Source organism: Xiphophorus maculatus, chromosome 8 (genome assembly GCF_002775205.1).
Source record: "Xiphophorus maculatus strain JP 163 A chromosome 8, X_maculatus-5.0-male, whole genome shotgun sequence".
NCBI classification, from domain to species: domain Eukaryota; kingdom Metazoa; phylum Chordata; class Actinopteri; order Cyprinodontiformes; family Poeciliidae; genus Xiphophorus; species Xiphophorus maculatus.
In genome coordinates, this window is record NC_036450.1 from 15,964,266 (window position 1) to 15,977,639 (window position 13,374).

The window sequence follows — 13,374 nt, forward strand, 5'->3', positions numbered from 1 at the left end:
TTATATTTAATTTATGTATTATTTTTTTGTTAGTTTCCAGAAACTCTAGAAGCATTTCTTTGTTTGTAATGGGGCATTTGAATTACGTTTCACTTGAACGGGGCTTGCAAACTCATTAATCACATATGAAAGTGACAGTAACTGTTAAAAGGTTATGAACAGTTTCTCCCCAATGTTTATTTATTTTTGTATGCCGCTCAAAGAACCTTAATTGTGCATTGTGAGCTACAGTATAAATACAGTTTGTGAGCATACAGTCTTTTTCTTTCTTCAAATCTTAGCACCAAAACAAAATATATCTACTAAACTAAAAACAAAGACTTGAACCAAAAGAAATGAACTCGGCTTCTTAGACAATGACTATAAAGACAAAGAAGTAATTCTGCAAGTTAGAAAAGTGCATAACAAGTTTTACTCTGCATTATAACAATTGCTTGAAAGGACAGAACCTCACTGTTTGGCAGAATTATTGAGAAAACAAAAGGTTGTTGTTTCCAAATAAAAACAAGGCCATTGATCTTTGGATTGAAAAAGTGAAAAAAGATTTCAAAAAACATGAAGGATTTTTTTCCTAAGTCATCTTTTACTGCTTAATATTATGTGCATTTACAAATAATATTAAATCATTTACTAGATAGGAATTTGACTAAGAGATTTTTTTATTTCCATATATATCAAAAATAAACAATATAAAAATATAAAACAATATAAAATTGGGTTTCAGTTCAGTTCAGTTCACCGGCCTCCATTCAATTTCCATGGTAGCAAACCTCTGTCATGTCTGGTGGGTGCTGCTATAAATGCTTGAGATTTTAATTTAAATGTGCACCACATATATAATTTTCAGAGCAGAAAATATCTACATTTGTTGAGTAATTGTTGTCTAAATGGAATGATGCCAAAGCAGTTATGCTGACATCAAGCAAGATTTAGAGAGTCAAAAAGAAAACTACTTTTTCTTGTGGAAGTAGGCCATGTTCAGTGCATCCTTATTCTGTCAGCTCAGGTAGTTTGAATCCACCTTAGCAGTCATTTACACAATACTTCTTTCAAAATCAGCCATCTATTATCTTCCATACAACTTTACAACTTAGAAAGAATCACCTTGAAAACCATGAAAGAACCCTGCATTGTAGTGCATGGTGCAAAACAAAAACAAGAATAATTTAACATTTTCTGGAGCAAGAAAGGCTTCTGCACACAGCCATTTTCAAACTACCACAGGACTCCCTTGCATCTAGTTTGTAAAAATGTGCAAATCCTCTGAGTCTCAGACCAATGATTCATAAAATTTTGAAATGTAGTTGTCCAATATTGAGTGCCACATTTGTTTAAATTCTCAACTTTGTCAAAGCAGTTTTTCTGCTTTGTTATTTTAAACACACATGCCATTTGCATAAAACCACAACCAAATGATTTTCTATATCTTACTTTGCTTTATGTTTCCATTGATGTACATTCTAGGGACTTTTCGGAATGCATGTTCCTTTACCTTTGTCTGGCTTTAAATGTCACAGTCAACCCAAGTGAAAACAATCAGAGTATCTATAATGAGAATAAAAGAAAAAAAAGCATGACATATAGGATGATGGTTTTATAATTGACTGTGCTTTGAAACATTGTTAGGCAATTGTTTTGTGAATGAATAACTTCAGGAAGCCGTTTTATCACCTTTTATATTCCATATCAAGATGACATTTAAATGAATTTATGCAGTTTCCATGAAACCTGAAAAGAACAGGATTCTATTTTAGCATGCATTATAGGGCATTAGCACCTCATGGATTAGGAGTGGTTAGACAAAATTTGCTGTCTCTCGACCATCAGCATTAAGAACCACATTTAAATTGGATTAATGTGAGTTGCGGTCTTTAACACAAGAATGGCCAGGATTCCAGTGCCCCCTTTGAATTTGTCAATGACAAACATGACATTTAAAAAGGCTACTTTGGCTAATTTTCAACACCCTGGTAAATTCCAAGTCAAATCAGAGTTGACAAAAAAAATAAAAAAATCCTTGGGCAAAATTTCATTAAAATGTGGTACTTTGGGGTTAGTGTTCCAAATTATATCTTAATGCAAAAACATTAATCAGCAATTTACAACAGGCAAAAACATTACTCACAACAGGAACAATTCAGCACTTTTCTGTGTCCCTTATTTGAAGTTGCATTAACCCTCCTGTTATGTTGTGGGTCAAATTGACCCGTTTTAAAGTTTTAAAAATGTTTTTAAAATAGTTGGAAGTATTTTGTTTTGCATGAAACTTTTTCTATTTGTCTTAATAGATGCACTCTATATATAAATTGAAAATTTATTCATTTTACACATTTGTAACACCCCCTGCATCTACTTTTTACATAGACACTGTTTGGGTCAATTTGACCTGGCAGTCAAGTTGAAGTGCAAGAAAAGATAAAAAAAAATGTATGTAATCATTTGTATGTAAATGTATAAGTATCCGAAGGATCATAAGACATGGTGTTGCGGCAGAAGCCCCATGCATCTGTTGTTTTAATATAATGCTGACGGATGCAAATATCCACCTTCGGGTTGTAGCCCTTTTGAAATATTTCTTCAGCATTTTTTCAAGGTTATTTCTGTCTTATCTTTGTGTGATGCTGATCACTGACCTCATTCTACTTGGAGTCCTCAATAGACAAAACAGCATTGGGATATATAGAAAGAGTACAACGTTTACTTACTTCAACGTGTTATTAAATTGTTGGCTGTTGCATCTCTCATGTGTGGATGGTAGTTTCTCGCACTCCCAAAAACATAAGCGTACTTCCAGCTGTTTGGTTTTGGTAGTTCGAGCTGGACTTTCAACAAACATGAGTACTGGCATTAAAGGTTCTTTAGAAATGACAATGTTTGCTTGTCCAAAACAGGTTATGTACACAGTATTATCTTTTCTACATTTAAATTACTTGACAATGTTATAGTCCAGAAACACGTTTTGGAACAAGTCCTCTACTTTATCATTTTTGCTGTAAGAATGGTGCTAGTTACTGTATGAATAATCCAGACTGACTATTAGCTGCTGTGTGTCTCAGGGCATTCACAGTAGTATTGTATTTGTCACTTTCTGAATGCAAATTCATTGCCTATGCACCCAATGTTCCCAGTTTTATGGGGTAGTTTTGCATTGTCGCAGTCAGCTTTAAAGTCCCTATTTGGATCAAGCTGTTTGGATATAATCAAGCATTAAATTTGTTTCTTTGAGCCTAAATGTTGCTGAATTTTCATTTCCCCATGCTAACAGGAGCACTTCTTCAGACAATCAAATGATTTAGACTTGCTAGTAACAGAAGATCTGATTGGCCGGTAGTGTGTTTGTAGTTATTAATACAATCCATAAAGCAAAATAAATAAAGTGACATTTTATTGACCATTTGAAGTAGTCATACATTGATGTAAAAAAATTAAGACACATTTAAAATAATTCAAAATTTAAAAAACTATAACTTTCAATCTTAAAAAGACTTTACTGGATAATTTTGTTTTAAATTAATAAGTATTAGTAAGTCTTAAATCATTTAAAACTTTTTCAGAAACCCTGGATGTTATTTTTAGGCCCTTTTTTGATTGAACTGTAATTTATGAAATAACATTCCTTCAAAATGTGCTGTCTGTACTTTTGTGTCATAGGAAAGTGAATGAAATGTTTAGATTTACCTTACTTTATAAATACAGTTACATATTTTCTTGTTCAATTTATTAATCATAGCAATAAGAATGGTCCATACATGAATTCTGTTAACTCCCCATTCTCACACTTCTCTCAGTTTCATATGTCACAAAGGAGGATTGGCTGTAAACCTAAAGGGCAAAAGTGAGATGGAGATATGTTCCTTTAAAAGCTCCAGCTGCAGTGCATTTTTGAAGTCACCACAAGAGCCTATCTATCGTGACTAACTGTCAACATAAATGTGCATATAAACATTTTGGAAGAGAGCATCAGACTGAATCACCATGAACTCCCATGGGACTTATTCCTGCAAAAAATTGCCTTGGATAATGAGCTATCTGCATTATTCATGACAATCTGACAGATCTGCCTCACAGTTACAGAGACTAATCATCACTTTAATATACAACATTAAGTTAGTATTCCAGACGAATGTTTTACATCAAGGAGCTGTATGCTGAAAAAATGTCTTGCACTGAGGATTCTGGATTTCTTTTTATTTCATTTCTAATATTTCAAGTGGCCACTTTCAATGATATTTCTATTTGAATAGTCAAGAACAAAAAACAATATTCTTAGACAGTATTGTTGAACTGTAATCATAAGGGCAAAAAATGATTCTACAAAGGCTACTCATGTGTTACAAAGCAGTGAAAATATAATATATGTCCTTAAAGGCTTGTTCCACTGACAGCAAGGGTGGTAATCTAAACAGACCTTACAAGCTGCAAATAAAACAATAGCATACTCTGTAACTACTTGGTGAAACATTATATTACTAATTGAAACTGTGACCTAGGGTAGAAAGATCTATCTATCACGCATACAATCATGTCAGACTAAATGAAACAAATGAAAAGAAAACCTCATTAGCGATTATTTATACAACCTCTATGCCTCTTGGGTAAATACGCATACTATGCTCTTTTATGGGTTATTTTATGAATATGTGCAAACTGAATGGATCATTATGTGCCCAAAATCTATTTCTTATTGTAGCTGCTATACATTGTGCACTAGTTGCACAGCTCATTTTTTGGGAAATTATCTCAAAGCAAATGAAAGACCAAGAATCATTATTCAAGAAGCATACAATAATCCTAGTTACCATGCATCAGAAGCATACAATTTCCTTGGGAGTTCAGTGCTCCTGAGGCAAATTTATTAAGCCTCTAAAAAGTTTTAATTTATGCAGCAATATAGAAAATGTGCAACATTGAAATATATGACAAACATTAGAAAATAGCTGTCTTCTCCTATTACTGTAATTTTATGTTTTGCTGAATGTCATAAATCAAAAACACTCAAAGAGTGTGCTCAATTGTCTTTTTGCTCTTGCCTAATTTTAAACATGTACACTTGTTGGGCCCAGGCATGGGGAAAACAAAAAGGACAGAATAAGAGACTGATAAAAATGTTCAATCCCTGAATGCTTAACCCATTTTCATATGTAGTTCTCAGGTTGGGAGGAATCACAGATGGAATACCCATGACATCATTGGACAACAAAACTCTGAAATAGCAGTGTTCACGCTCTTTATCCACAGTTCTGTACAGGTTGCGTTAAGGAGGATGATGTTGGGAAAGTGAAAGGCTGCATTTTTGAAGAAACCCTGGATCCAAAGAAAATTTCAGTCTTCTGTTGTGTATATCCAGTGACTCTGTCCCAGCCAAAAATAAACCTTATTTTCTTAAGACTTATAAGCTTATCTGAGCTCCTGCAGAAACAACCTGGCAGAGTTATAGATTCTCCAGAAAGAGATGCGTCTCTTGAGTATGTTTGTTGTGAAACTGAACTGCTAATCCGGGGTTTGACCTCATCATGCCTAGTATTTGTTCATGATCTGATGATATCTTAAAAAAACTTTTGTTTTTTAAGTTTAAAACAAAAATGTTTTAAACTTCCACCTTGGTAGTCAATCACTGTGATGGCTTATTAATACACCATCCAGGATCAATTGACCAAAAGGTTATTGACTTGTAATTCAGCTAAATATTTGTATTAAAATAATGTTTAATTTTCCCCTTTTGAATTGCAATGAGTGTTTGAACATATACCAATTGTTGTTCTTAAAGCACACATATACAAACACGCATATAAATGAACGTAAACAGATGTGGATATTGTACACATTAATCAAAATAGAAAATTGTGTTTGATTCAAAATCTTTATACTTTAGTGAATGGTATTATTAGTTTTTTGCATCTTTTGTTTCATGAAGGTAAAATCTCCACCATGAACTTCATCACAGCGTAACATCTTCCCTTCAATCAGTGAAGGTCAGTTGCAGTCATTGCTTAAGTATGGCCTTTGTCCCTTTCTACTGTGTAGGGTTTTGTTAATCTGTTGCTGAGTGTGACTATTGGCAGTGATTGGTCCAAGAGACTCAATAATGTGTGTGCTTACAGTATAAAACTGTGACGGTGCACCTCCCTGTTTCTCCGCAGTGTGTTCAAAGAGGACAGAAATCAACTAAGAATTAAGAAAGGGATTAAATGCAGCTCTTCTCAACACAAATACATTTACTCAATTGTATTTGAGTAAATACAATTGAGTAAATGGAATAAGCTATTTCAACTGGCAGGCGTATTTTGCTTAAGGTTCAAAATATACCACTGAGCTGGCTACTTCAACTGTATATACTCTGACCAGTAACTTTACTAGAAACACTTGTTTAAAATACATGCTTCCACAAACTCAACCAGTCATATGATCAAATAAATGCATTGAGGCATCTAGATGTGGTGAGGACGATTTGCTGAAATTTAAACAGAACATCAGAATGAGGACGAAAAGGGATTTAAATAAATTTAAACATGATGTGGCTCTTGGTGCCAGAAAGGCTAGTGGGAGTATTTCAGAAACTTCTGGGTCTACTAGGAGTTTCACACGACTCTCTTTCAGGTATACCGAGAATTATCTGAATATGCAAAACTATCGACTGAGTGCCTGAGGAAAAAAACCCAAAAAACTGTCCTGTCATTGTCAGATACTGCTTTAAAATGATAGGAAGAAGACAATAGCTTAAATAACCACTTGTTAAAGCAAATATATTTGGAATTGTATGATGTTAGCAAGTTAATATGCTCAAAAATATCAGATAAGTGTCTTCGACTTCTTGTTGAATGTAGGCCATGTAGTACCTTATCAAATGAGAACTGAGTGAATATACAGCATATAGCTACTCCCACTCATTTTCTCCTGCTACTCTTTTTCTGCATTATCTGAATTTATCGGGGCCATTATTTGAAGTAGATCACTCTCTCTCCCATTTGCTTAGCACCGTAATTGAACTCTGTCTTTCCTGAACAAAACCACTGAAAAAGCTATCGCTGTTAGTATTATACCTAATATAATTCATTTGATGTGCTCTCTTTGTTTGTCACTCCCACAGAAAATTCAGCTTTTGTGATTCGCTGTGTATCTTTCCAGGACAAAGCAATGAATTGTGATATTGCTGCCATTAAGTCTGTGTTTTCTGCTTTTCTTTTTTACAGAAAGAACTCCAGGACTAGTGTTTCAGTTTTTCACTTGTATCTTCTTTCTGTACTCTTAGCCCCCAGTTAGTTTCTCAACCTGAACTTGTTTCTGCTAGAAGTTTCCTTCAGTTAACAAGGAAGGGGTTTCTCTCCACTGTCACCAAATACTTGCCCAAGATAAGTGATATCTCCAAAGTCATTGGCACAAAATATCTGGCTGGTCTTCCTTAGATTATTTTTGTACCTGTTGGCATTGCTTGATTAGTGGAATTTGACTGTGTTGTATTATGGCTATGAATTTGATTGTATAATTTCATTTGACTGAATTAAACAAAATGTGGCTCAAACTCTGTGTACAGAATATGTGCTATGATGTCCAGTGCAAAAAGTAAGAGAGTTTAAAAGAGAGTTTATTACTCTCAAAATTTATTGTTATTATTAAGTCTGCAAAGACACACAAAACACAAAGTTAAAAATAAAAATCACACTCTTAAAAGCATTCCAAAAAAGGTTTTAAGAGAGTGAGGCATGGACTCAAAAACTTCTGATATTTTTATTTATTTGTTTTGTGTAATTTAAATTGATGACTGAGAAATGTAAGAAATGTAAGACATCACTCATAGCTGATATTGTGTTTTTTCCTACTATGTTCAAATTCTTAATGTGAGCACAATATTCAGTTTTAAATATATGCATTGGTATAATAAATGAAAAAAAATATTGCTGCTATCAGCAAGGAGCTGAACTGTAGCACTGTGTCAGACTTACATATGCAGCACTGCTGGGCTGCAATATGCAAAGCAATTCTGCCCTAATGTTGAATGATATGCAAACATTAATTCTTGAGTCATGGAAACAGCACGTGATCAAAACGCCAATATTGTTGAAGCTTGGATGCTTCGTGACTGTGTGTCAACCCATCCATTTAGTGAAAAGTTTAGAGTTATGCAAACACATTTGTCAGAGTGCCTGTGTAAATCTGATCCCAGACTGGTAGTTTTCTTACCTGACCTCTCCTGGATCTTCGGTAACCAACACATCTGTCTTGCAGCTGGCAATTGGATTGATTGACATTTCCACTGGTGGTACTACAAAGCTTTTACTGACTGGGAGCCACAACCCTTGGCCCAAACTGTAGAATGATCTGTACAAACATAAAGTATTCAAATGTTACTTTAGTTCAAGCCAGATTAAAACATTTTGACAGAATATGTGGCGTGGCAGTGGAATAGAGGGTAGAGCGGGCGACCAATGTACAAAGGCCTCAGTTCCATTGACCTTTGCCGCATGCTTCCCCCTGTCTCACTACCATCTTTCCTGTCAATCTACTATGAAAGCTAATATGAAAAAAATATATATATTTTTTTCATATTAGAATCATATTTTCTTCATATTTTTTATAGAATAAAAAAGCTGATAAAAAATTATTCAACCTGTCCGATGCATTGATGTAAAGTAGAATTGAACCTACCTCAAAGCAAGGCTCAATAAGACATAGATGAGTGATTTTGGTATACAAAAAGTACTGGTTTACACAGAATCATGGCATAAACCCAAAAGAACACTTTTGAAATGAATAAAATCAAAGGTTGCAAGCTGGGCCTGTTTTCAACATTAAGTATTACAAATGTAATTACAAAAGTATGGTCACAAAATCCCATAAAGATACTCCTAGTACTTGTGTAAAAAAAATCCCAGAGAAGTTGGAGCTGTTTTAGCAGCGGATAGTGGGCTCACAATTTGATATTTGCATGAATACACACAAGAAAATACTAAGGCAATATTATTAATCTCATTTGAACTGTCATGAATACATTTTAGAAGATGAAATTATATTATCTTTTTACTGTATAAACAGATGATTGTACACCTGAATGGGTAGGAAAACCTAAAGGCTCATTTTCTAGAAGTACTAGAAAAGTCAAAAAAAATTTTTTTAGGTGATTACTAAAGATATGTTTATTATTTAAAATAAAAACATAATTAACAATTATGAACATACAAGTTGTACTTTTTTGTATTCATACATTACATGCAAACCCGCCTCCCCCAAAAAACAAGAAATTTGCTCTGAAGTCAATAAAGTCAGCATGCTCCCCTATGCCTTCATGTTCTCTGGCATCTGTAGCTTTTACCCTTCATATTTCATCATACATGTTAGATTCAATGGTAATTCTATACAGACTGTATATGATTAATAGGTTCACTTTTCCACTAAAACATGAAGCTCCACTTCTGCCACCAGGGTGATATAATCACTAATTTAAAGAGAGAGACAAACTTGCAAACTCTGACAACATTCAAGGTACTGAGATTGCACTGCAGATGGGTAGCATCGGAACACCAAAGAAGGATTGTTGTACCGTGATTCCTTTGTGTAAACTCGGTTTAAACTAGCTAAATACACCTTTGTGTGTTCAACAAATGAACAGGATGTTATTTCGTTTCAAACCTCCCAATGAAAAACCTTCAACATGCTGCCAATTTCCTGATTTGACTCAACAAATTTGAATAGATTTCACTCATTATAACCCCTGCTCAACATCTGACAGTTCAGAAAAAATATATAAATCCAATGCTTTTGTGGAGCTGCTACCTTGAGATCACAAGATGCTTTTATTTCTCACTGTTCAGGCAGGTCTGGTTTTACTGAAAACCTGCCAACTGTGAATCTAATTCCTGTTTTAATAATCTTCCTCTCTTTACTGACATAGAGGAATGATTTTGTCCAGCTAAGGAGCATTGCAGTCTTCTTGCCTCCTACTCTAAACAGCACAGATATAAAACCAGTTCAACTCCAGACTAATGCAGGTTTCCACTTTACTGCTGCAACTTAACTCACTTGTGTTGTTATCTGTACTGGTGTGTTCAAGGCTGAATGCATTTTGCACTGCAACTGAAACTGTGTGTTTGGTTAGTGCCTGAGGTTTTGTGTGTGTGACTTGATCACAAACATACTGTGTAGCCTTTAACTGGCTGTGCAGGTGTAGCAAGGAGAGTGTTTCTGTCCAAAACACAGATTGTGAATTTAGTGCATCAATTCTTATAATAGACTCCACCTGAACAACCAACTCTGCAAGGTCAGTGAAAAGTAAAGCAAGGCTATGGTGACAAAGAATTCCTCCTACCTACATAAAGAAGGTCTAGGGAGCATGAAATAGGAGTTCAATTTCTCAAAATCAGTACCCATCATCTTTTAGAAAGTACACTAGTTTCTGTATTTTCGGGTGAGTTGGCTGGTTGAAAAGAGCAGCTGGGCAACAGAGAATGGGTCCCTTGCCTTTTACACATGATGAAAAATGTCAAACACAATGACCCCATCAAGACTGTAGAGTGAAACAAAAAATGGCAGTAAAAGCATTTGAAATGAGGCCTTCCACAAGTTTTCCTTGGGCTATTCTGCAAAAATACAAAAAAAGCCCATTGGCAAGATTTACTCCACCAATAAGGTGTCTGTCTTTGTCAGTACAGCTGTATTTATATGCATCTGCCAGCTACTTATCAGTATGCTCTGTCACACACATGCAAGTCACATGTCAAGAACATGACAACTGTACAGTTATAGACTCACAGATGGCTAGCACAAGTCATATGATCAAGAAATGCACCGAGGCGTAGGACTCACCTGAAGATTCTCTCTGGGGCCTGTGCTCCTGTAACTAGGTCATAACCTTTCTCCAAGTTAGCATATGGCCAAGGACTTAATTCCAGGGAAACAAGAACAAAAACAACCATTATTCCTTTTGGTTTGTAGATTAGCTATGTCATTAAAAGTTTTTTTCAAGCACAATAACTTAATAGAAGCTAATGGTATTGATAGTCCCGATGCTTTAATAATGTGACTGAATCTTGTTAAATGTATTGCGAGTGAAAGAGCTACATGACTATGTACATCTATTTCTAGTTGAAACATTTAGACTAGATATTTAAATACACTATACATATTTTTTCTCATGGTTTGCCTTTTTTCATTTTGCTTGGTTTTGTTTTTATGATGCTGTTTGTTTTTTCTCTACATATTCTCTAAGACTGTGGTCCCCAAACCTGGTCGTCAAGTACCCCTGCCCTGCATGTTTTAGGGGTCTACTACTTGCTTCAAAAAACCTGAGTTAAATGAATGTGTTAGCAGGCTTCTGTAGCATTTGGTGGCTGCAAAGGAAGTCATGCAATCATTTGAATCAGGTGTGCTGGAGCAGATACACATCTAAAACATGCAGAACAGGGACACTTGAGGACCAGGTTTGGGAACCACAGCTGCAACAGACATCTGAAGCCTTCACAGAACAGTTGCATTGATACTGAGGTTGAATTACACATAAATCATTTTCATTTACAAACTAGACAGCTTGTGAATGCAGTTGATTGCCCCTTTTTAGTTCATTTAGAAGTATCAAAGTAAAGTTGAATAAGAATGCGTGCCATCCTTTGCAAATCAGGCTACTATTTGTAGAAAAACTTTATAACAGTTTATCTGCTCATTTCACATAAACAGTTTTACACTACTTTAATTTGATCATCTGCAGAAAAAAAAATAGCTTGTGTTTCCAGGCTCATCTCCTTAAATTTTGTATATGTCTGACTATTGGGCCATATCCAAATTCTGCCAGTTTTTCTCACTCTATAATGATGGTAGGTACTTTATTACCCATTTCAATCTGACTAGAGATGACAAACTCTAAGACTTGCTATTTTTTTTCTTCTTAGCATTACTATTGTAGTTTTATCATAACTATATCAGGACACCACCAAAATATCTCACATTGTAAAGATGGTTTCACTTGTTGATGATCAATTATTTAATAAGTGCATTTCATCAAGTCTTCTCAAGGCATTAGGCACTATATTCACAAACTTTTGAGATGGCATAATAACAATTCTGTAATGATTTTCATCTGTGATCAAAATTACCCAAATTAGGCACGTAATGAAGACAAGATGATACTTAATATCTTGACAGAGGTTTCCTGTTTAGGATTAACCTCCGGCATTTCTTTTAGAAAACAGTGAATGTAAAATTGATCAGTGATTGGACTGAAGCCAGCTGATGACAAGCAAAGCTGGAATAAAATGTGATCACTGACTGGGAAAAAGCAGCTAATTGTCGAGCAAGGTCAGAGTGGTTGCTTGTCTTTCTTTCCATCTGGTCGCTTTTTAAGGACTTTCTTCCCATCTCATTCTTCAAGTACTCCCAGGCTGATATATTTAATTACACGATACAACGTCCTTCCTACTTTCTTTGTACACTTGTTTCATTCTTGAAAATGATGTTAACACTTTACATATGCCTTAGCATGTTTTAATCCATTAACTACACATTCTTAGATTCATGAAGGCCCTCTCCAAGTGTATACCGACTTGGAGAGGGGTATACAGGGGTTTTAAATTATATACAGGGAGGGGTTTTAAATTATACTAATATTGCAGTAGGGTAACATAATGGTACACAGATTTAAAACTTGCTTTACATTTGAAAATTACATAAATATGTCAAGAAAAGTAGCCTTGACATATTAGATAAATGTAATAAAATATGCCAATAGAGCAGAGGTTATGGATTTTGAAAGAATTTCTATGGGTGTTCAAGCGGAAGAAGGCTTCTGCTGTAAGAGAAAGGAGCAAACATGTCTTACCCTTCATTGCGACTCCAGTCACTGCGAACGCAGAGGTGTTTATGGACAGGGTCAGGGGAATAACCCTCATGGCAGCTACATTCTCCTGTGGTACAAAGAAGAGGATAATATACAGAGACAAACTTTTGTTTTGTTTTTTCCTTACTGAGGGAATGTATTGCCATTTAATTTGTCCTAGGCTCCCTTATTCATTAAAGATGTATTAACTAACTAGTGGGTGGTTTATATAATTGTACAGCTCATTTTCTTCACTGAGGTAAAAATGAAGTTCATTTGCTTTGGAACTAATTTTATTAGCTGGGGTCAGTTGAAATATTTACCTATATGCAGTGGATACTCTTTTGTGTTGTGTTGAAACAAGCTATTGTGTTTATATGTTTCCATAGCTGGTTGGTTGTTTAACCAAACAACCGGCTGGTTACATTTAAGATTTTGCCAACATTTCTTAATGTTTGCCTTACTTCCACACACAGAGCCCCTTAGAGTTTCTCCTGCTGACAGGCTTCATGGAGGATACCTGCCCACAGCACCAAACGTGGTAATACATGGTTTGATGACCAGTATCACTTTCC

The 13,374-nt window shown here is 35.1% G+C and overlaps 1 protein-coding gene across 1 annotated transcript in view; it reads right to left on the reverse strand.

Annotated features, from left to right (window-relative positions):
- The window catches only part of astn2 (astrotactin 2), a 261,598-nt gene that overhangs the window by 124,393 nt on the left and 123,831 nt on the right, over positions 1 to 13,374 (reverse strand). The window contains exons 8-10 of the mRNA XM_023338121.1: positions 12,803 to 12,887; positions 10,798 to 10,872; positions 8,179 to 8,316 (exon numbers count right to left, since the gene is read on the reverse strand). Of these exons, the coding sequence (XP_023193889.1) occupies positions 8,179 to 8,316; positions 10,798 to 10,872; positions 12,803 to 12,887 (298 nt within the window). The remainder of the gene's footprint in view (positions 1 to 8,178; positions 8,317 to 10,797; positions 10,873 to 12,802; positions 12,888 to 13,374) is intronic.